General features: G+C 44.6%; 1 protein-coding gene across 1 annotated transcript; it reads right to left on the reverse strand.

Annotated features, from left to right (window-relative positions):
* Positions 1–2,630: 2,630 nt before the first annotated feature.
* LOC137312567 (EEF1A lysine methyltransferase 3-like) lies at positions 2,631–11,401 on the reverse strand. The gene is made up of 3 exons (XM_067979098.1): positions 11,246–11,401; positions 7,487–7,598; positions 2,631–3,028 (listed from the first exon to the last, which is right to left on the reverse strand). Exons 1-3 carry the CDS (start codon positions 11,399–11,401, stop codon positions 2,631–2,633), a joined length of 666 nt encoding a protein of 221 aa, XP_067835199.1.
* Positions 11,402–25,045: the final 13,644 nt, after the last annotated feature.

Genomic DNA, 25,045 nt, shown 5'->3' on the forward strand with positions numbered 1-25,045 from the left:
CCAATATTCAGTAATGTTTTGGATAAAACGCATTAACTACTCTATTTTTGTATCCGTTGGTGTTCCGGATAAGCAATTATCTCATCCGTTAATGGTGTAAACCTGTTTTAACTCTCCTGCTGAAATTTACAATTTTCTTCTCCCATCATCTTTTGCAGAGTCACCTGTTGTGTTCTACCAGTTGATATCGTGTGTAAACTTGGTACGCTTTTGGTCTTGCGAGAGCTGCATTATATCTGCAATAAACTATGTGTATCCAGCCCTGAGAATGTTACTGGCTAATTATCTGTACTAAATGTATTGAAATCAGATGATTGGGCTAAGGCGTGGCATCATACCACGAGGAGCTGTTAACAGTTTCATGTTGTGGAACTAACCTGTCCTGGAATATATTTTCATGAATGTGTTTTCAGTGATTGATATCGAGACAGCTCACGGTCTCAGTATTACAAGGAGTCAGTGCAGTGTCCTTTCTCCCCAATAACATGGTTCAGTTGAACTGGGATTTCAAAGTATTTATTGGTTATCACTGTTATGAAATATTATTTCATTGTGTGTGTTCCTGCCACAGATTTAGATGTCTGGCCACTGAACTGAGATTCCTGCTAACTCTTTCACATCGTATCACAGTATCATAGTCGGTACAGCACAGGAGGTAGCTATTTGGCCCAACGTGCCTGTGCGGCTTTTTGAAAGAGCTATCAAATTAGTCCAATTCCCCTGCTCTTCCCCCATAGCCCTCGAATTTTTTTGCCTCAAGTATTTATCGTAGTCCCTTTAAAAAGTTAATATTGAATATGCACCCAACAAATTTACAGAAAGTGCATTCCAGATCGTTACAACTCCCTGCATAACAAATGTATCCTCATATCGCCCCTGGCTCTTTTGCCGATCACCTTAAATCATTATCCTCTGATGACCGACCCTTCTACCACTGGAAGCAGTTTCTCCTTATTTACTCAATCATAACCATTCATGATCTTGAACACTTCTATCAAATCTCCACTTGACCTTGTCAGTTCTAAGGAGAACAATCCCAGCTTCTCCAGTCTCTCCACAAAACCGAACTCCCCCATTCCTGGTACAATTCTAGTAAACCTCTTCTGCAACCTCTCTAAGGCCTTGACATAATTTCTGAGGTACCGTGCCCCGAATTGAACACAATAGTCAACCTGAGGCCCAACTAATGATTTATAAAGGATTAGGATAACTTTCTTGCTTTTGTACTATCTGCCTCGAGCTGTACTATCTTGTATCTAGCTGTACTGCCTCCAGCTGCACTATCCTGTATCTAGCTGTACTGCCTCCAGCTGCACTATCTTGTATCTAGCTGTACTGCCTCCAGCTGCACTATCCTGTATCTAGCTGTACTGCCCCCAGCTGCACTATCCTGTATCTAGCTGTACTGCCCCCAGCTGCACTATCCTGTATCTAGCTGTATTGCCTCCAGCTGCACTATCCTGTATCTAGCTGTACTGCCCCCAGCTGCAGTATCCTGTATCTAGCTGTATTGCCTCCAGCTGCACTATCCTGTATCTAGCTGTACTGCCTCCAGCTGCACTATCCTGTATCTAGCTGTACTGCCTACAGCTGCACTATCCTGTATCTAGTTGTATTGCCTCCAGCTGCACTATCCTGTCTCTAGCTGTCCTGACTCCAGCTGTACTATCTTGCCTCCAGGCAAAGGAGGACCAGGTGTCACAGTGTGTCAGATACCCTCCCGCACCAGGGTTCAAATCGGTTGGGGTTAGGGAACTATGTCAGTTACGTGTGTCTAGCTGGTACCCCGCTAAAACTGAGCTAAGTCCCCGTGAGTGAATCTTCTTGTAAAAGCGTTTGTGTTTTATATATTGAAGTTCACTGCAAAATGCGGCAAAGGGAATAATTCGAACCAAAGAACTTCACAAGTTTTGTTTTTTTATGTATTCATTATCAGGGTGTGGGCGTCGCTGACAATCAAGAATCTGTTGCCCCTTCCTAGTTTCCCTTGAGAAAGTGGTGGAGAGCCTTCTTCTTGAACGGCTGCAGTCCGTGTATCCCACTCAGCTGTAAGGTAGGGAGGGCCGAAGTATTGATCTCGTAATATACTCTCTGCTGCACAACATCACCACAGTCTTCAACTGGGTCAATTTAAAGGAGCTTTCGTTGATGCAATCATCACACAAACGTGAATGTATTGGGAGAGCAACACTTCAGGAGGGGAAAAATGTAGGTCTTGTTCTGTGTTCTGCAGTGCTAGACTGAAGTTAGATACAGGGTGAAGCTGACTCTATCGATGGTTCCTAACCCTAAACTCTAACCCTCCCTGCCAACCTTACTCGAGTCAGATTATAATGGCATTAATAGGATTCGGGTTTTAGTTAGGGCTAGGACTTGGGCGAGGGTTAGGATTTGGCTAGGGCTATAAAGTCAGGATTAGGGTTAGGGTGCCAGGTTTAGGGTTAGGGTTTAGGGTAAGAGTGTCAGGGTTAGGGTGTTAGAGTAAATGGAAATCCCAATCCCTCCATCTCTGCAACCTCCTCCAACATCATTAAGTCCTCTGACTCTTGCCTGTTGTGCCCTTCTCCCCCTCGCTTCTTCCCATTATGAGACCTTTAACTGCCTCCACCCTATTCTCTGGAATTTCCTCCTTAATAAGCGCCAGGAACTTTTTTGGTCACTTTGTACAGGTTGATTTCTTTTTCTGGGACACTGTTAACAATTTCGGAGTTAAAATGCTGTGGAATGAGCTGCTCGTGAAAATTCATGGCTCCCATGATATCACGCATCCTCGAGCAGATGTAAATGATAGTGTTTTGGTTGCTCAGATGTTGTAGGGTCTTTAGCAGTAAGTGGTATTCACGTTTCTTGTAGACGATATCGGATCCCAGGATGATGTCGTAGTCTGTTGGAAATTGATCATGGTTTACACCCCACGAGAGAGCAGAGACTTTTGACCGCTGGATAATTGAAGAGGGGACATTGTTGGCCACGTTTAGTTCTATTTGATTCAGAACTTCTGGTTTGTCGGTCAAGGTCACATCTCCACCTGCCAGAAGAATGTAAAAGAGTAATGACGTATCTTCACTTATTGCTTCCCTATGACACCAACCTGTAAATGTTAAATGTGGGCAAAAGGGATTCGGGGCAAAGCAAATTAACACAGCAAAGGCTGTTAAATATAATGATGAACTTGTGCAGTGTCACAACATTGATCAGCGATTCCATTAGCACAACGGTTATTTCACTGGATTTAGTAATTCAAAACTGCGGAATAAAAATCCAGCAACTTGAGCTCAAATCCAACCACGGCAGTTTGAGATTTTGATTTTAATTCGAAAATGTCAACATAAAAAGCTGGTATCAGTAAAAGGGGCGATATTGACTTTCTGCCACAGCGTAAAAGCGGTGACAACGAGTTTGTCGCCCGTTGAACATTCCTCCCGGTTTTTATTTTTAGCTATCACACGTTTTAAACTGCCGCTTGAAGTCAATATCCGCCCCAAAGTGACCATGAAACTATCCGATTGTGGCAAAAACCCAATAGGTTCACTAATGTTCTTTAGGGAAGGAAACCTGCGTCCTGAAACGATCTGGCCTGTGTGTGACTCCAGTCTCACATCAATGTGGTTGATGCTTTACTGCCCTCTCGTGTGGTCGTGAGCCATGCCGCAATATCAAAATAAGGATAAAGCTGCGACACAGGCATCGAATTGGGTCAGAAAAAGGCACACCCAGCCCAGTTGACCTTGCAAGGTCCTCCTCGCTATCAATTAGGGACTGTTGTCAAAGTCGGGAGAGCTGCCTCACAAACTAGTCAAGCAACGGTCTGACATACTCTGAGAATCAGACCTGTCCTCACACTGAGGAAACCCTCCATCGTGTCGTGTGGCACTACCACCCTGCTGAGCGGGATAGATTAATAACAAATCTAGCAGCACAAAAGCAGGCACTCATGAGGCGCCATGGGCCCTAAGCAGCAGCATAATGGAATGCCACAACAATCTTGTCACCGCAGGGCTCGGCATATCCCTCACTTCTCACTCGCCATCAAGCTTGGTGACTAAATCTGTTTCAATGTGGAATGTAGAAGAGCATGCCTGGAGCGGCAAGAGGCTTATATGAAAATCAGGTGCCAACTTGGTGAAGACACGGCAAAGGATTACCATGCATTATAAACAGTAAGAGCACCATGCATTATAAACAGTGAGAGCACCATGCATTATAAAGAGTGAGAGCACCATGAATTATAAACAATGAAAGCACCAGGCATAATAAACAGTGAGAGCACCATACATTATGAACAGTGAGAGCACCATGCATTATAAACAATGAAAGCACCAGGCATTATAAACAGTTAGAGCACCATGCATTATAAACAGTGAGAGCACCAGGCATTATAAACAGTTGGAGCACCATGCAATATAAAGAGTGGGAGCACCAGGCATTATAAACAATGAGAACACAATACATTATAAACAGTGAGAGCACCATGTATTATAAACAGTGAGAGCACAGTGCATTATAAACAATGAGAGCACCATGCATTATAAACAGTGAGAGCACCATGCATTATATACAGTAAGAGCACCATGTATTCTCAACAGTGAGAGCACGATGCTGTGCACAGAGTTCAGCAATCCCCAAACCAAACAATCAGGTTAAAGCTCTGAAATCCGGTCACATCCAGTCGCGAATGGTGGTCGCAAATTAAGCAACTAACAGGAGAAGGAGGCTCGGTGAAGATTCTCATCCTCAACAAGAGCGCAGCCCAGCACATGGGAACATAAGAACATAAGAAATAGTAGCAGGAGTAGGCCATCCGGCCCCTCTTGTCTTCTCCTTTATTCGAAAAGATCATGGCTGGTCTTCGAACTCCACTCCACTTTCCCGCCCGATTCCCATATCCCTTGATTCCCTGAGTGCAAAAAAAAGTTTGATGCGCTTGCAAAAATCTACAGCCAGAAGTGCCAAGTGGATGATCATTCTCAGCCTCTTCCTGAGGTCCCCATCATCACAGATATTAGTCTTCAGCCAATTCCATTCACTCCACGTGAAAAACAATAAATGTTTGAGTTCATGAACTGGCAAAGGCTGTGTGTCACGACAACATCCCGGCTGTGGTGCTGAAGACCAGTGCTCCAGAACAAGCTGTGCCCCGACCTGCGCTGTTCCAGAACAGCTACAACACTGTCATCTCTCCGACTAAAAAGTGGAAAATTGCCCAGGTATGTCCTGTCCACAAAAAGCGGGACAAATCCAATCCGACCAATTACCGCGCTATCAGCCTAACCTCAATCATCGCCAAAGTGATGGAAGATGTCGACAGTGCTATCAAGCGGCACTTACTCACGAATAACCTGCTCACCGATGCTCAGTTTTGGTTCCGCCATGACCACTCGGCTCCAGACCTCATTACAGCCTTGGTCCAAACATGGTGTTGGCCAGAGGCTGCAGAAACTTATTGAGCTTAATTCGAAGTGCTAACAAAGACACTGACTTTTGAACTGGGGTGACCTGGAGTTCAGTCACTGGTCTGAACTGGCCAGAACCGGTTTGAATTCGTTCCGCTTCTTGCAGGGACAAAGGAACTGTGATGAGACACCAGTCCTGAATTAGGAAAGGAGTATGAAGTGATGCTTCCAAGGCCCTTGGAACAGAGCCAATCAGGGGATGACATCGATCACTCCAGCTACTTTGAGCCAACCAGAGAAGACAGCATCATTCGAAAAGACAGACTTGGGAATCAAACTGAAGAATTGCTGGCTTGGTCCCAGTTTGTTTTTGTGGGAGACTCCGGAGACTAACCCTCGTGGAAGTGGGAACCCTACGTCAGGGACGGAGAGACGACGTCGGGAGTGAGAGAGAGAATTGCCTGGCCAGCAGTATCTCTCCTTTCCGGGTAATATAATATCCTTTCTATTCTGTGACAACTCAGGGAGTTTTCGTCAGGGGAACCTAGTGGGCGTGCTTTTAAATCCTGATACTGAGGGATGTGTTAGTCAGGGAAACCTAGTGGGTGTGCGTTTAAATCCTAGTTTGAGTATAAAACAGTATAACCTGCTGGAAACTGCATTCCTATATCTAACTAGACGTATCAGCGCTATGTGCATGATCTAATAACGTTAATAAAGCGAATTGAGAATTAAGAGAGAATTGACTCTTCCTCTGTGTACTAAGCCAAAACCGTTACCCGGTGACATCCGGTCAACAATGGAAATGAGACCTGAATTCCAGAGGTGAGGTGAGATTGACTGCCCTTGACATCAAGGCAGTATTTGTCCGAGTGTGGCACGAAGGAGTCGGAGCAAAACTGACGTCAATTGGAATCAGGGGGGGAAACTCTCCAGTGGCTGGAGTCATACCTGGCGCAAAGGTAGTGTCTGTTGGAGGACAATCATCTCAGCCTCAGGACATCGCAGGGCAGTGACCTCGCCCCAACTATCTTCAGCTGCTACATTAATGACCTTCCCTCCATCATAAGGTCGCAAGTGGGGCTATTCGATAATGGTAATGATAAGGACATAATGTTTACTTCCTTTAGCAATTCCTCAGATAATGCCGCAGAATACAAGGCCTCCGACCTGCTCTTCTAGCCACACGATTTATGTGGCTGGTCCTGTTCAGTTTCTGGTCAATGGTGACCCGCAGGATGATGATGGTGGGAGATTCGGCGATGGCAATGCCGTTTGATGTCAAGGGGAGTTGGTTCGACTCTGTCTTGTTGGAGATGGTCATTGCCTGGCTCTTGACTGGCGCCAATGTTACTTGCCACAAAACAGCCAAGCCTGGATATTGTCCAGGTTGTGCTGTATGCGGGCACGGAATGCTTCATTATTTTATTCTAAAGCATGCTTACTGTTTTATGGTGTATAATTTGGCCATCAGTTGGTTGCTGGACACGTGACTGGAGTTCACAAAGACCCAAAAACATGATCAAAAGCAACAGCTTCCCCGTTTTATATTTGATCAGAGTCGAGATGTTCAGGATGTTGTGCAAATATTACATTGAACAAAACCAGGCCATTTCTGATAGGTATCTTGTTCTCAGCTCATCAGCTCAAGGAGAAACGTGTTCAAATGTTTCACTTTTTCATTTAAAGATTTTTACGTTTTCTGGATTTTCACAGATCAACGGCAGTTCAATTGATATCCCGCTCCCGGATGGGAGGAGGGACTTGCTCCAAAATGGCAGGTGGAACGGCTGAGTCTCGAAAGCTGCGACTTTTTTGAGGCATCATTCATATTACCTGAGGTAAGGGTCCTGTGCTTTGAAAGCATTCTCTTTCAAACAGATTAAAACTGGAGGTGAAGAACTGTCAATAGTAAGGACCTCAAAAGAAGAAGAGACAGCAGCGTTCACAAAACATACATATAACTGGGGGTTTAATCAAACCTATGACCAGTCACTGTCATGGTCCTTCACTATATAGCCGTCCTACTCCATTACAGTTCATCGCTCTCTCTCACACATGCAAAGTTCTATCGCTTGGAACATTTAACTCACCCAGTAGGATGGCAAGAATCCCCACGATCCCAGTGCCGGACCCCAATTCAATCATCTTCTTCCCAGAAAAACTGATATTCTCTTTCTCAAAGAACCGGCATAGAACGAGGCCCTGAAACAAAATATGGCATTAACGTTAGAATTCGTTCACCTGCAACTTTCTGAATCCAAGTTCACATGACAAGGGGTTGCAAGGGAGGGTGCAAGGGAGGGAGCAAGGGAAAGTCCAAGGGAGGATGCAAGGGAGGGTCCATGTGTCGGAGCAAGTGAGGGTACAAGGATAGGTGCAAGTTAGGGAACAAGGGAGGGTGCAAGGTCGGGAGCAAGTGTGGATGCAAGGGTGGGAGCATGGGAGGGTGCAGGGATCAGTGCAAGGGAACGTGCAAGGGTGGGAGCAAAGGTGAGAGCAAGCGTGGGAGCATGGGAGGATGCAGGGATCAGTGCAAGCGAAGGTGCAAGTGAGGGAGCAAGGGAGGGTGCAAGCCAGTAAGTAATTCCAAGGAAGATATCAATCACGTACTTGGTTCCAAGGAAGATATAAAAATCTGAACATTGTGTTGTGATGGGTATAAACCCAATACATGGTATCAAGGATGGCGAATACCCCGCACATGGTGTCAATGATGGTGTATGCACCGGGAATGGTGTCCAAGATGGTGGATACACCGCGCATTGTGCTCAGGATTGTGTATAGTCAAGGGCAATTCGGGATGGGCAATGAATACTGGCCTGGTCAGCGACGCCCACATCCCATGAACGAATAGAAAAATAAACCTTGCGCACGGTTCTAACAATGGTGTATATACCGCACATGGTGCTAAGGATGGTGGATACCCAGTGCAGGGGATCTAGAATGGTTGATACCCAATGTCTGTGATCAAGGATAGTGGATATCCAGTGTCGGGTGTGAAGGAGAGTATAAACATAATACATGGTGCTGGTGGAGTATGCATCCCATCTTGATTCAGAGGAGAATACATCAATCAGTACTTTGTGCCAGCTAGGGCATGGTGATAAGGATGGCATAAACCCAGGATATGGTAATTTGGAGCAGAAAACCCAAGACATGATACAAGAAGGTTATCGACCCATTACATTGTGTCAGGGTGGAGGTAAACCCGGTAAATGTGGCCTGGAGGGTACAAACAATTTAATGGTGCCATGGATGGTATGAAGACAGAACATGATGCCATGGATGTTATATATTAGGTGTAGAGTAGTTATGGAAAGAGACAGGGATCAATCAAAGGTGAAGATGCTGAGGGGTAATTCCAGTGAGTTGAAAAGTGAGCCGGCCCATGTTGAATGCAAACAAAGACTGGCTGTAAAAACAGTAAATAATCAATCGGAGGCCTTCAAGGAGAAGCTAATTCGGGTGCAATCGAAACGCATTCCTATGAGGGAGATAGGAAGGGCATGCAAAGCTGGAGCTCACTGGACAACTGAAAATATAGAGACTAAAACGAAACATAGAAAGGAGGCTTATGACTAATGTCAGGACCATAATATATTAGAAAATGAAGCAGAATAGAGAAATTACAGAGGAGATCTGAAAAAGGAAATAATACGGGCGAAGAGAGTGTACGAGAAAGTGGTGGCAGATAACAGAAAAGTGAAGAGTAAAGTATTTTATAAACAGACAAATAGCTAAAGGATAATCAAAGGAAGGGTGGGGCCAATTAGCGACAAAAGAACAAACTCATTGTGGAGTCGCGGCTGGGGTACAAAATGAATACTTTGCATCTACATTAACAAAAAAAGAGGATGCTGCCAATATCCCAGTAAAGGAAGAGATAGTGGAGGATGCACTAAAAAGGTTGGCAGTACTCAAAGTAGAAAAGCCACGCGGTCCAGGTGGGATGCATCCTAGGTTGTTGTGGGTAGTAAGGGTGGAAATAGCAAAGGTTACAGCCACAATCTTTCAATCCACCTTGGATATGGGGATGGTGCCTGAGGACTGACCAGTTGCAAATGTTGTTCTCCTGTTCAAAAAAGGGGAGAAGGATAAACCTGGTAACTACAGGCCAGTCAGCCTAACGTCAGTGGTGGGGAAAATTTTAGAGACAATAATCTGGGACAAAATTAATTGTCACTTGATAAAACATGTTTTAATAAATTACTGTCAGCACGGATTTCTTAAAGGCAAATCGTGTTTGATAAACTTGATTGAGTTATTTGATGAAGTAATTAACAGGGTTGATGGTGTTCGTGCAGTTATGTTTGTTGACATGAATTTTCAAAGTACCACGTTATAGATGAGTTAGCAACATTGATGCCCATGGGATTAACGGGACAGGGGCAGCGTGGATATGAAATTACCAAAGAGACAGAAAGCAGGGACTAGTTGTGAACGGTTATTTCTCAGGCTGGATGTGTTCCCCAGGGGTCGGTATTTGCACCATTGATCTTTTTGATATATATTAATGAACTGGACTTGGGTATAGAGGGTATAATTTCAAAGTTTGCAGATGATACGAAACTCGGAAATGTAGTAAACAATGTGGAGGCTAAGAACAGACTTCAGGAGACCAGACACACAAGGGAAATGGGCAGACAAATGGAAGATGAAATTTAACGCGGAGAACTGTGAAATGATACATTTTGATAGGAATAATAAGAAGCGACAATATAAACAAAATGTTACCATTTTGAAGGGGATACAGGAACAGAGCGAACTCGGGTTGTACGTACACTAATATTTGAAGGTGGCAAGACAAGTTGGGAAGGCTGTTAAAAAAAGCATACGGGACCCTTGATTTATAAAATAGGCACAGAATACAAAATGAAGGAAGTGACGCTAAACCTTTATAAATCATTGGTGAGGCCGCAGCAGGAGTATTGTGTCTAATCCTGAGCACCACGTTAGGGAGAATGTCAAGGCTTTAGGGACAGTGCAGTGCAGATTTGGTAGAATGGTACCAGGGGTGCGGGACTTCAGTTAAGTGGGGAGACTGGCGAAGCTGGGGTTGTTCTGTTGGACCAGAGAAGTTTAAGATGAGATTTAAAAGATGTGTTCATATTCACGAACGGTTATGATAGAGTAAATGAGTAAAAATGGGTTCATGGGGTTGGGGGTATATATTAGCAGAGATACATGATTGGTTAACGGACAGAAAACAGAGAGTCGTGATAAACGGGTCATATTCAGGTTGGCAGGCTGTAACTAGTGCGGTGCCGCAAGGATCCCTGCTTGGGCCTCAGCTTTTTACACTCTATATTAATGATTAGATGAAAGGACCGAGTGTAATGTATCCAAGTTTGCTGACGATACAAAGATACGTGGGAAAGTGAACTGTGACGAGGATACAAAGAGTCTGCTCAGGGATATAGACAGGTGAAGTGAGTGGGCAAGTAGATGATTAATTGGAGACATGACATGTGGTGAGTGGAGCAGGTTTAGGAGGAAAAGGTGACTTTGGACCAATGGTTCCCAAAGCTCTCCACCACTGGAGGGTTTTCCTCGCCTCATGTCTGGGTCTGATGGAGACTAATTCATTCGGTTTGATTGCTTTTATTCGTCGACAACTCGGTTCTCACTGTGTCATGTGACTACCAGGAAAGTAGACGGCGAACAATAATCTTTCTTCTAGAAATTCCGATGTTCTCATGCATGTTCGTCTGCAAAACCAATGCATCAAGTTGGGCTTCCTCAACATGGCGGGGGTGGGGGTAGGGGCGGTTGCTGTAGTGAAAGGCAGAGGCTCTGGGTTTGGTTTCTCTCTATCCGATCCAAGCATTTACACCAAACATTGGACTTACAGCTCCCCAGATTATTGCTGGTATCTCACGGTTATTGCTGGAGTCCCCAGTGATTCTCAAAGTGTGCCCGCAAAACTGATAGCTACTTTCGAGTTTGTTGCTGTCCTCCTTGGAGTCGGAGCTGCTGAAATGCTTCTTTTCCTGCTGTGTTTCCATTATCCTCTCTGAGCTCACTCTGTACTGCTTTGATCCTGGTTGAACCACTGCAATCTCCAGGTATGTTTTGTCCAGGGGTCTGGATGTGAGCCTCACTCGGTTTCAGCTTCAGGTGCGTGCAGTCCGCTTGTCCGACAGTGGATGAAACAATACAAACTCTGATCTGGAAACACAATAAACTTGAATTAATTAGTCTCCCTTCTCTCACCTCTTCCCCAACAAATTTGATAATAACACATTAACACAATATTCAAAAGTTTCTGAAAGGTCCTCATTAATAAAGTGAACAAATAAAGTCAGTGTGCAGGGAGCCGAAACTGTGGGCCTTTATCTGAAGGCAGGGACGGTGTTTGCCTTAACATGCGACTGTTGTTTTAGTGAAGTTACTCCCTTCGATCAAGAGCTGCTCAGCTGACAAACCGAACAGAAGAGCTTTTGTTGCGAGCCGTGGTATCATCGACCCAACCTCGGCCGGGTTGGTGAGCAGCCTTTCTCTGCCGCCCACTCTTTACCAGTTTCATGTTCTTCACCTGTCTCACCTGTCTCACAAGCTGCACCGATCAGTAACTGCCTTTTCCCACTGTGGTGATGACAGTCACTGCTCCATGCTGCTCACTGCCAGCGGGACGATGTGATAGGCCGCTGACTCTCGGCGCTTTGTTGCGCAGTGTCTTTATTCATTTCTTATCTGACTCGAGTTACAACGAATCGATGGGGAACAGCCGAGATTCCAAACACTTTTGAATATTGTGTTAATGTGTTATTATCAAATTTGTTGGTGAAGAGGCGAGAGAAGGTAGACTGATTAATCAAAGTTTATTGTGTTTCCAGCTCAGGTACCGGCAAGCCCTCAGTGATCAGTTAATTCCCGTAACTGGATCTGCTCAGGGCTCCGTGTAATTGCACGGCCCAAATGCTGCACTGTTTTAAGGTCAGCAACATTTCAAATTATCATCAGCACAGAGCACCTAAAACTGATGCCTTTGACCCGGACGGTTGAATTGTTTTTTTAATTTTAAAATGAACATGGAAATCAATTTATTTGCCAACAACTAACTGCAAATGTTCAATTATCCGCCTTCGGGTTACTTTCTACCAACCGGAAAACTGTTTCCAAACTGTGCCCTGTCGGAGTGCTTGGAAATCCCTGGTTTAACAAAGCACCACCTGGAGGATGGGGCAATGCTTCTTTGTGCTTCGGAAGCCTGTCGATCGTTACCCTCATTTCTGTAGTAAGAAGATCCCTAAATGTCAGGTAATTCAGCAATTGAAAAAGATTCATTCTTGGATTGAGAAGTGGCAATGCACAGACTGAAGGCACATTCGAGCAGGCGGAGGCCATTTAGCCCCTCGAGCCTGTTCTGCCATTCAATGAGATCATGGCTGGTCTGTAACCAAACTCCATATACCCGCCTTAGCCCCATATCCTTTAATACTCTTGGTTAACAAAAATCTATCAATCTTAGACATAAAATTAACAATTGAGCTTCCATCTACTGCGTTTGTTGAAGAGAGTTCCAAACTTCTCCCACCCTTTGCGTGCAGAAGTGCTTCCTAATCTCACTCCTGGAAGTTTTGGCTTAAATTTTAGGCTATGTCTAACCCGAACCCTAACCCAAACCCACCCAGCGGAAATCGTTTCACTCTATCGACCCTATCAGTTCCCATTAATATCTTGAAAACTTCGATTAGGTCACCCCTTACACTTCTAAATTCCAGGGAATGCAACCCTAGTTTGTGTAATGTCTTCTTGTAATATAACACTTGCAGTCCAGATATCATTCCAGTAAATCAAAAGCAAAATACTTCGAAAGCTGGAAATCTGAAATAGAAACAAAAAGTGCTGGAGAAGCTCAGCAAGTCAGACCATAGCTGTGGAGAATGAAAAAGTGTTAACGTTTCAGGTCGAAGACCTTTCGCCCGAACTCATTCTAGCAAATCTGCGCTGCACTCCCTGGAAGGCCAATATATACTTCCTGAGGTGTGGTGCCCAGAACTGAACACAGTACTCCAAGTACGGTCTAATCGGGGTTTTTGTTATAGCTATAGCATAATTCTTCCCCCTTGTTTTCTATTGCTCTAGATATAAAGGCCAGCATTCCATTGGACTTTTTGATTATTTTCTGTACCTGTCCATGACATTTTAATGATCTATGAACATGGACCCCTAAGTTTCTTTGGACCTCCACTGTTTCGAGCTTTGCACCATTTAGAAAGTACACTGATGTACCCTGTTTTGGTCCAAAGTAGATGACCTCACACATGCCTACAATGAAATCCATTTGCCACAGTTTTGCCCATTCACTTAGTCTATTACTATCTTTCTGCAATGTTATGTTTCCATCTACACTGCTAAAAATGCTGCCTATCTTTTTGTCATTTGCAAACTTGGATAGATGGATCTCCATCCCGTTTATCTAAGTCATTAATAAATCCAGTGAATAGTTGAGGCCCAAAAACCGATCCCTATGGGACACCACTAGTCACATCCTGCCAATTTGAGCCATTATCCATACTCTCTGTTTCGTCCCGCTCAGCCAATTTCCTAACCAAGTCAATAATTTGCCTTCAATTCCATGAACTTCAAGTTTAGTTAATAGTCTCTGATGAGCGACTTTATCGAATGCCTTCTGGAAGTCCATATAATCAACATCCGTAGACATTCCGCTGTCCTCTGCTTTAGTAACCTCTTCAAAAAACTCAATCAGGTTCGTCAGGCACGACCTGCCCTTCACAAATCACCGTTGGCTCTCCCTGATCAGCGGAAAATTTTCAAGGTGTTCAGTCCTCTATCCTTACTTATAGACTCCAGTAATTTCCCGACAACAGCTATTAGGCTAACTGGTCTAGAATGCCCTGGTTTACCTCTCTCACCTTTCCTAAATAGCGGAGTTGCATGTGCAACTTTGTAATCTAAAGGAACAGTTCCTGAATGGAGCAAACTTGGGAAGATAATAGGTTGGGCTTCTGCAATGTTCTCAACTACTTTCTTTCAAGCCCTTAAGTGGAATCCATCTGGTTCTGGGGATGTGTTACTCCCTAGTGCCATTATTTTCTTTATTACTGTTAATTTGCTTGTGTTAATTATTGTAAGTCCCGTCCCTGATTCACATTTAGTTTCCTTGGAACGTCCGGCATGCGATCGTCTCCCTCTACTGTAAATACTGATGCAAAGTAAATATTTAACATTTCTGCGATTTCTTTATTTTCAATTACAATATCATCATTATCAGTTTTTAAGGGGCCCAAATTGCTCTTGATCAACCTTTTTTTCCTTGTACAATTGTAAGAAAAATTGTGTTCGTTTTGATATCTGTTGCAAGTTTCTTTTCATACTCCCTTTTTGTAGCTCTTACTCTCTGTTTTTTCGCCCTTTGCCGTTCTTTGTATCTCTCCCATTCGCCAGGATCGATGCTATATTTGCATTTTTGTATGCTTTATCTTTTAGTTTTATGTTGTCGCTTCCCTCTTTTTTCGTCCATGGCTGTTTTTCTTTTTGGCAAGTAGAGCTCTTGCCCCTTGGAGGCAAGAACTGGTTCTGTATCACTTGAAATTCTTTTTAACACCTCCCACTGATCTTCTGTCGTTTTCCTCATTAACAGGTTTCCCCAGTTTACTGTGGACAGTCTCTGACTCATCCCGTTGAAGTCGGCCTTACCGAAATTTAGAATCTTAGCAGCTCATAAATGTTTCTCCCTTTCAAACACAACGTTGAACTCGATCATGTTATGATCGTTATTACCGAAATATTCATACATTATTAAGCAGTTAATTAAACCTGGCTCATGACTCATTATTAAATCTAATAGGGCCTGCCCCCTTGTTGGTTCTAGGAGATATTGTTGCCGAAAGCTGTCCTGAACACTCTCAAGAAATGTTCTACCTGGAAGTAACAGAGAGAGGGAGAGATTGGGAAGAGAGTAATAAAGGAGAGAGCCAACGAGAATGAAAAATAGAGGAGAGAGGAGGAGAAAGGGGGAATTAGAGGGAGAAGTGGTGGATTAAGAAGAGAAAGAGATTGAGAGAAGAGAAACGGGAGGATGAGAGAGAGAGAGAGAATGAGAGACCGGAACTAGCCATATAAAAGGGAGGTAGAGAATTAGAAAGGGGAACCGGATAGATAAAGGCGAGAGAGGAAAGACGAGAGGGGAACTAGATGGATGAAGGGGAGAGGGAGAATACCAGAGGAGTACAGGAGGATAATGGGGAGAGAGAGAATGATAGAGAGAATGAACGAGGGGAACCAGGCATATGAAAGTGAGAGGGAGAATGGGAGAGGAGGTCGAGAAGAATAAAGGGGAGAGAGAGAATAAGAGCAGAACCGAGGGATAACGGAGAGAGAGAATGAAAGGAAAACCGAGTGATGAAGGGGAGCGAGAAAGAATGAAAGGAGAACCGAGTGATAAAGGAGTCGGAGAGAGAATAGGAGACGGCCAATCAATCATAAAGAGCGAATGAACATGAATGAACCTATCGTTTCCTCGGCGCTGCTCCCGCTCCACCACCGTAACTTCAGCGTAAGAGCGGCCAAAACCCCATTTACCTGTGTAAATATAAGGGCACTTTTGACAAAGTTACAGCGACGGAGCTAAAGCAGCTCTGAGGGTGTGGTTCAAACTCAGATTTGCCATTTGTAACACGCAGCAGCCCAAATTCTGTAACTGAACAAGAAATTGATTTAAAATTAAACAGAACTTTGCCTTCAAATTCTGCATTGTAATCCTTCATATTTCTAAAGAAAACTGCTTCATGACGAGCAGAAAATTCAACCTCGGGCTTTACAGAGCCAATGTAGCAGCTCTAAGGAAAAAGCAATACAGTGAGCGGAAGCAGCAAAGGCTACTGCTACCGACAAATTTACAAATGGAGCTAAAAAAAACTTACTTCACAAATTCTCAGTGCTCCTCAGTGATGTTGAACCTTTATCAGTAAAGCTTACCTGAGGCTGCCAAAGATTTCTCGCCAGTAGCTCCCACTGAGCATTGCCTCCCGTTTTAACTGGTCACAGTCTCGTCAGATTGCAACAACCTGACATGTTCCCTCCTACTGTGACATTGGGATGAGATGTATCAGCTGGTCTGCGGGTTAGGAGGATTCCTTGGGATGGTGACCTCCATTCACTTGGTGTCCTGCACTGGGACATCCAGTACTTCCTGTGCTATACTGGGTTGAGATGGCTCAGTGGCGGTGTTCCATTCTATTGATAGTCCCTTGCTATATATCTGCTCATTGGGGGAAGTTGTTATCAGCTCTTACATCTGCTTATTATATATTAAAAAACTCCATCAGCGATCATCCCTGGCCATCCCATCTATAGGTGGTGCTTTGCGACCTCTCTGCAGCTCAGCAACATCCGTGTCTCCTTCATTACCTCATCAACTCACTCGAACTTTACTCATTTTTTTTGAAGGAGATACTCGGGTAATTTGTCTGGGAGTCTGTTCCATACAGTCTTTACTTTTCAGTGACAATCAGTTCAGCTCCTGTGTTCTTGCTCTTCATAACTTAGAGCCCTAAAACATGGAATCATTCTTGGACTCCTCGTCAACCTTGTACATTGGAAACACCAGTGGCCAGAACTCGAGACAATGTTCCAAATGCTGCGTCACGAGAGATCTATCAAAGGTTCGAATGACGTGTTTCAACGTACGTCCTTGAGATACATCCCGCATTTGAGCAACATTGTCCCTGGTGTAGCACTGCTTCAGTCAGAGGTCAGAGAGTCCTGTGGATGTATCGGCTGCTGTAGAACAGTAACAGGGCCTCCTAGCCCCGTGTGCCAGAGGCAAATGCTGCAGGGAGCATATGGGAAAATGGGATACCAAAGAGGAGGTCTTCAGCTCAGGCTACATACGAACTACACAGGAAGAGGGGCTGCACTGAAACTACATATGGTGAGGGGCTACAGTGGAACTGCACATGTAGAGGGGCTACAGTGGAACTACATTTGGAGAGGGGGCACATTCGAACTACATTTGGAGAGGGGATGCATTGGAACTACATAAGGGGAGAGGCTACCGTGGAAATCCAAGGGAGAGGGGCTACAGTGGAAATACATCAGGGGAGGGTTTACAGTGAAATTACATAGGGAGAGGACCTACTGTGGAATGCATCGGGAGAGGCGCTACTGTGGAACTACATAGGGAGAGGGGCTACAGTGGAACTGCATAGGGAGAGTGACTAAATTGGAATTACAAAGGGAGAGGGACGACAGTGGAATTAGATAGGGAGAGGGGCTGCAGTGGAATTAGATAGGGAGAGCGACGATGGTGGAATTAAATCGGGAGAGGGACTACAGTGGAATTACATAGGGAGAGGAGCTACAGTGTAATTTCATAGGGAGAGGGACTTCAGTGGAATTACATAGGGAGAGGAGCTGCAGTGTAATTACATAGAGATAGGGACTACAGTGGAATTACATAGGGAGAGGAGCAACAGTGGAATTACATAGGGAGAGGAGCTGCAGTGGAATTACACAGGGAGAGGAGCGACAGTGGAATTACATAGGGAGAGGAGCTACAGTGGAATTACGTAGGGAGAGGAGCAACAGTGGAATTACATCGGGAGAGGAGCTGCAGTGGAATTACATAGGGAGAGGAGCTGCAGTGGAATTACATCGGGAGAGGAGCTACAGTGGACCGGCATAAGGGCAGTGGCTACATAGGAATTACATTGGCAGAGGGACTACGTTTGAACTCCATAAGTGGGGGGAGGGGCTACATTGGAACTACATAGGGAGAAGGCTTATCATGTAACTACATCGGGAAAGGGGCTAACAGCATCAGTTGTCGGGAATTTACTAGATTCTACAATTAAGAATAGAGTGTTTCAACACCGTGAAAATTTCCAGCTGATCAGAGAGAGCCAGCGTGGATTAATAAAGGGTAAAGGATTTGCCAGATGAACCTGATCGAATTTTTCGAAGAGGTGACTAATGTAGTGGACAAGGGAATTTCTACGGATTTTTTTTTAATTCGTTCATGGGAGGTGGGTGTCGCTGGCGAGGCCAACATTTATTGCCCATCTCCAATTGCCCTCGAGAAGGTGGTGGTCAGCTGCCTTCTTGAACCGCTGAAGTCCGTGTGGTGAATGTTCTCCCACAGTGCTCATAGGGAGGGAGTTGCAGGATTTCGACTCAGCGACGATGCTGGAACGGCGATAAGTTCCCAGTCGGGATGGTGTGTGACTTGGAGGGGAACGTGCAGGTGATGTTGTTTCTTTGTGCCTACTGCCCTTATCCTTCTAGATGGTAGAGTTCGCGGGTTTGGGAGGTTCTGTCGAAGAAGCCTTGGCTAGTTGCTGCAGTGCATCCTGTGGATGGTACACACTGCAGCCACATTGCGCCGGTGGTGAAGGGAGTGAATGTTTCGGGGGGTGGATGGGGTGCCAATCAAACGGGCTGCTTTATCCTGGATAGTGTCGCGCTTCTTGAGTGTTGTTGGAGCTGCACTCATCCAAACAAGTGGAGAGTATTACATCACACTCCTGACTTGTGCCTTGTAGATGGTGGAAAGGCTTTGGGGAGTCACGAGGTGAGTCACTCGCCGCAGGATGCCGAGCCTCTGGCCTGCTCTTGTCGACACAGTATTTATGTGGCTGGTCCAGTTAAGTTTCTGGTCAATGATGACCTCCAGGATGATGATGGTGGGGGATTCGGCGGTGGTAATGCCGTTGAATTTCATAGTGTGGTGGTTACACTCTCTCTTGGCGGTGATCGTCATTGCCTGGCAATTTTCTGGCGCGAATATTGCTTGCCATTTATCAGCCCAAGTCTGGATGTTGTCCAGCTCTTGCTGCATGCGGGCACGGACTGCTTCATTATCTGAGTGGTGGGGAATTGAACAAAATCCAACAGCCTGCTATGTCTGTTCAAGGTCTGATGTTTGGAAACTATTTTATCATTATTGATTATCACCAATGGTGTTATAGTGGCGAGCATGACAGCCTTCCAAGTAGTTGACCCGGGTTTGTTTCCAGGCAATCGCAATTCATTATTCGCATTAATCCACTTCCTTCTGAAACTCTAAGTTTGGAATCGATTTTGATGCATAAACGGGTATAATTATGGTAAAATATTTTCAACGTTCACTTATTTTCCCTGTAGAACGAATAGAGGAAAAACATACTCGAAATAGTGAGTTGCCAAGAGTCTGATGAGGGTGAGGAATGCAAATGATATGTTAGCCTTTATCGCAAGGGTGCTGGAATATAAGAGTAAGGTGGTCTTTGTGCAATTGGACGATGAGGAGATATTGTGTAAAATTCGCTGATATTCTGTGGAATTGAGAAGAATGAGAGGTGACCGCATTGAAACGTATAAAATTCTTAGACGTCTGAACAGGCTAAACGCTGAGAGGCTGATTCCCCTGGCTGGAGAGTCAAGAACTAGAGGTCATAGTCTCAAGATAAGGGGTCGGACATTTAGGACATATTTTGGACTCCGGGGAATCAAGGGATATGGGGATGGGGCGGGAAAGTGGAGTTGAGGTCGAAGATCAGCCATGATCTAATGAATGGCGGAGCAGGCTCGAGGGCCCGTATGGCCGACTTCTGCTCCTTTTTCTTCTGTTCTTATGTAGATAACCTTATATCCCAGTTTGCTGACGACACTCGGTTAGTTGGCACAGCAAGCATTATAGATGGGAGCAGAAAGTTGCAAAGGGACATTGATAGATTAAGTGATTGGGCAAAACTGTGGCAGATGGAAGTCAAGGTGTGAAAGCGTGAGGTTATCCAGTTTGGAACTTAAAAAGATAGATCAGAGTATTTTCTAAATGGCAAGAAACTAGGAACTGTGGGGGAGGAGAGAGATTTAGGGGTCCAATGTAGTGATTACTAAATCACTAAAAAAAAAGTTAAAATGGAGATGAAATTTTGATCTTTATCTCAAGGGAACTGGAATAAAAAGGAGTGGAAGTTTTGTCACAGTTATACAGAGCTCTGGTTAGACCTCATTTAGAGCACGGTGTTCAGATCTGGGCACCGCACTCTCCATAATGGCTTGGAATGAGAAAGGTTTTTTTTCTCTTTGGGAGTCCATGCAATGGGAAGGAATATAATTTGGTCTTTAAGGATTTTTTCCAATGGGAGTGAATGAGAAGGGATTTGTTCAATTGGGATTCCTTCTGTGTGCTCTTGCGTTTACTGGGGAGACCTGCATGTTGCCAAATTGCTTTGTGTTTCAATTTGTGCACCCTCGTTTGAACCCTAAAAATAAAAGTATAAATGTAGTGGAACATGGAACGGAAATTCGTCAGGTATCAGGTTACCATCGACGCTTATAGGGCAGGTAGCTGCTCGCCAGAGAATGCTGAGCCCGATTGGTAATATCAGCTCACTGTCATTAAATGGGTACGGTCAAAGCACAAACACAGGAAAATCAAATGAAGCACAACTGGACATCAAACAAGAAACGGGCAAACATTTATTTCATAACGAGATATGTCACAGGGAGTTTTGTACTCAGAACTTGTGATTGCGTGACATTGATTGGTTGAATGTTGGACTGAAGTTTACATTCACGTTTTCATTCGGTAATTTTCGTTGGGCAGATGACAGGCAGTCATTTCATTCTGTGGAGCGATGGCCTTGTTCCAGTGGAATAGTCTTCCTGTTATGTTTTGTTTTTCCGAGCATCAACCAGGACGTTACCTTCCTCGCCGCCAAAGCCATGGTGAGTGGTAGTGTTCTCGGCCCAGTATCAGGGGGAAAGGAGTCAGGAGCGGCTTAATCTTCAAACTTTAATCCCCAAAAATGGATCGTTTTGCAATAAGAGAAAGTTCGGAAACACAGTTATCAAACCCATCTACATCCGAAAAAGAAAAAAAAACATGTGTAAGTACGTCATCTGTAACAGAAAGTTCAAGTAATGACGGACAGACTTCTGCCATGTCGACCTGGTCTGAACCACCGACTAAGAAGGAAACCAAGTCGTGGACGAGGTTGTGGAGTGCGGATTTTTGGCAATGTTGTTTCATCAATTGTGCAAACGCAAACCAAGATCCAAAGCCCCAGTGTGTTATTTGTAGCAAGGTGCTTGTAAACGGAAGTTTAAAACTGTCAAAAAACATGGTGAACACGTTGATAACCCGCTTGAATATTTTCAAAGGAAGCAAAGGGGATTAAAGTTATCAGCGCAAGTTCTTAATCGGTGAACAGCTCTGAATGATAAGGCGCAACTGGTGTCATATTTGGTCGCATACCATGTGGCAAAAGAGAAAATGATCCATACAGTTGGCGAAAAACTTATTCTTCCAGAATCTCGGAATATTGTACAGTCTTCGACGAGAAGCCTGCTGAAAAATTAAGAACCATTCCTCTCAGTGACAACACAATGTCTCGGCGAATATGTTCTATTGCTGACCATTTAGAAGCCAAGCTTTTTACTTGGTTACAGTCAGCCGGCGATTTTGCTATCAAACTTGACGAGAGTGCTGATATTTCAAACTGTTAGCTTATGTGAGAAATGTCAGGCAAGATGACTTCATGGAAGGTTTGCTGTGTTGTCGAACTTTACCAACAAATACAGGAGCACAGATATTCGAAGCACTGCATGCCTGTGTCGATGGAAAATACAAATTGGATTTCGAATTCCAAGTGATGGTGCAGCAAATATGACAGGTAGAAATAGCGGAGTTGTGAGAAGAATATCTGAGGCAGCTGGTAATGATGGTTAGAATCACTGTTTCATTCACCAGGAAGCTTTGGCGTCCAAGGGTATTCCCCCTCATCTTATGGCAGTCCTGAAGGAAGTAGTGAAAATTGTTAATTTCATTCAAGGAAGCTCACTGAACTGCAAGATTTTTGCTTAGAAATGGGAGCGGCGCTTATTTACTCATTTACTGCTTCACACTGTTACAACACATTGAGAGAACAGCATCAATGAAGAAAAAGGGAATGAAATGAAATGTGTCATAAAATTACATCTCGCTGCTCTGTCTGACAATTTTAGTCGCTACTTCCCGGCATTGGGGATTGAAAATTTGAAGAAAAAGAATTGGGTGAAAGATCCTTTTGCTTTCGAAAATCCTGAATCAATAATGAAGCTAAACTTGATGGCTGAGGAAGAAATCGAACTGATGCGACTCACCTGTGAGCACACTGAAAACACGCCACAAGTCATTCAGTTTGTCATCGTTTTTGGATCCGTGCTTTCAAGGATTATCCACTGTTAAGTAAGATTAGTGTTCTGTTGTTGCTGCCGTTCACAACAGCCTACATGTGCGAACTGGGATTTTCAACTCTGAGAAGGTTAAAAACAAGAGAACGAAACCGACTCAACAGCGCACCTGACGTGCGTGGAGCGCTTTCATCTCGTGATCCAGATTGGAACGAGATCATCAACACCAGTCACATTTAGTAAGTGAAACTCAACCTGTTCTTTTTAAAATTGTATTTGCACTGTATTTAACATGTTTTTCAAGTAAAGTCGTTGTCTAATTTTAGTTATTACTTGAAGGGAAATGAAGAACTCGCATGCATTGATCTTTATTGGGATTTGATAAAAACTCCAGTCAGAAGATATTATTTTTTTGGATCCCTGGTGGAAGTGTTTTTCTTCCACTGAGTCAAGAAAAAAAAAGTTCGAGGAACACTGTTCTAAATTGTACGGTCAGTGTGTGTTCAGCAAACCGGATCTGAATTCCTCAGTCTGTATTTCTGGACACGGATCTGTGCCCGACGCGGGCAATAAAACACTGACCAACACCCGGCGACTAATGACAGACGCAGGCCCCACAATCCCCAGCGTCCCAGAAACCCCTCTATCTCTCCAAGGCGAAGATTTCCCAATCAGACTGCGCATTCTCCCCAGGCCCGCCCTCCATTCTGGGAGCGCCTCTGTCGTGTCGTTTGTCGCAAGTAGGACTCCGTGGAAACTGGAGCAGAAACCGGGAAGTGGTGGGTAGGACGAGGGAGGCGCTGGATGAAGGGTTAAATGGAGCCCGCCCCAGATTCCCCGGCTTGGATTCGAGGCCTGAGCCGGTGTTGCTGAGACAAAATCGCTTCCCGTGCCTGCGCACTGCGCCCCTTCTAAAGCAGATGGACCGTATTCTACCCCGCGGGCCATTCTGGTTAACGATATCTGCCATTTTAAAAGCCTCCCGCTGATATTTCTGTGATGGGGTTCAGAAGAGCGAGGTTTATCCAATCAAAAGCAAAATACTGGGGATGCCGAAACTATGAATTAAAAACAGAAAATTCTGGAAATACTCAGCAAGTCAGGCAGCATCCGTGGATAAAGGAACAGAGTTAACTTTTCACGTCAGAACTAAAGTTTCGTCAGATGTTGAAGATTCAAGTTTTTAAGCAAGGACTGAGCCAGACATAGTGTGTGTGGAGGGCGGGGGGAGGGAAAGAACAAATGGGACGGTCTGCGATAGGATGGAGGGCCGGAGTGATAAAATTAGAAAAGCGGAGGAGAGAGATGGAAACCAGAGAGTGTAGGACTGAATCCAGCCAGAGTCAGCACCTTCAGGGAAGAGAGAAAACTTATATAGAAGGAAAAATGTTGGAGATGGTGCGATGGACTTGGATTTCAGCAGAGGGAGGAGGGTGAGTTTGTGGGACGGGGATTTACAGTTTGGGGGAATGAGAGAGAAGAATGTTCCATCGAAACTAGAATTCCGAATTCTCAATTTCTATCCTGTATTCACAGTGAGGACTTCTTTAAACTCCTTTTACAGGGTATGAGAAGTGGAGGATTTGCAGACGAGAAATTCAAACCAAACATCACGTCATGATCTGACAGTTACCCGATTCACCAGCACCTGAAGATCATCGGCCTTTAAATATAGAAGGAGAAATGTTTGTCTGTTCTGTCTGTGGCAAAAGATTTCAAACATCAGTTTAACTGGAAAAGTACCGAGACGCACACACCCGAGTGAGAGTGTTCCAGTGCACTGACTGTGGAAAGAGCTTTAACCAGTTACACTGAAAAAACATCGCACCTTTCACAGCGGGCAGAAACCGTACACGTGTTGTGTATGTGGACGAGGCTTCAACTGATCGTCCAACCAGGAGAGACACAAGGACATCCGCACCATGGAAAAACCTTGGAAATGCGGGGACTGTGGAAAGGGATTTAGTTCCCCGTCCCGGCTAGAAACTCATCGACACAGTCACACTGGGGAGATGCCGTTCCCCTGCTCCGTGTGTGGGAAGGGATGCACTCAATCATCTGGCCTATTGGAACACCAGCGTATTCAAACTGGGAAGATACCTTTTCAATGTTCAAACTGTGAGAATAGCTTTTAATATAAAATGATCTACTAACACACCAACGCACTTACACTGGGGAGACGCCATTCACCTGCTCCGTGTTTGGGAAGGGATTCACACAATTTTCCAGCCGACTGAAACACCAGCGAGTTCACACTGGGGAGAGGCTGTTCACCTGCTCCGTGTATTGGAAGGGATCAACTCAGTCATCCCACCTCATTGAACACCAACTTGTTCACAATGATAAGAGACACTTTAAATGTTCTAACTGTGAGAAGAGCTTTAAAAGAACGGGGAATCTGCTGAGACACGAACGTACTAACACTGGGGAGAGGCCGCTCACCTGCTCCGTGTGTGGGATGGTATTCACGGGGTCATTCCACCTGCTGAGTCACCAGCGAGTTCACATGTGACTGCAGGGGACGG

The sequence above is a fragment of the Heptranchias perlo genome, unplaced genomic scaffold, assembly GCF_035084215.1.
Source record: "Heptranchias perlo isolate sHepPer1 unplaced genomic scaffold, sHepPer1.hap1 HAP1_SCAFFOLD_43, whole genome shotgun sequence".
In the NCBI taxonomy this organism is placed as follows: Eukaryota; Metazoa; Chordata; class Chondrichthyes; order Hexanchiformes; family Hexanchidae; genus Heptranchias; species Heptranchias perlo.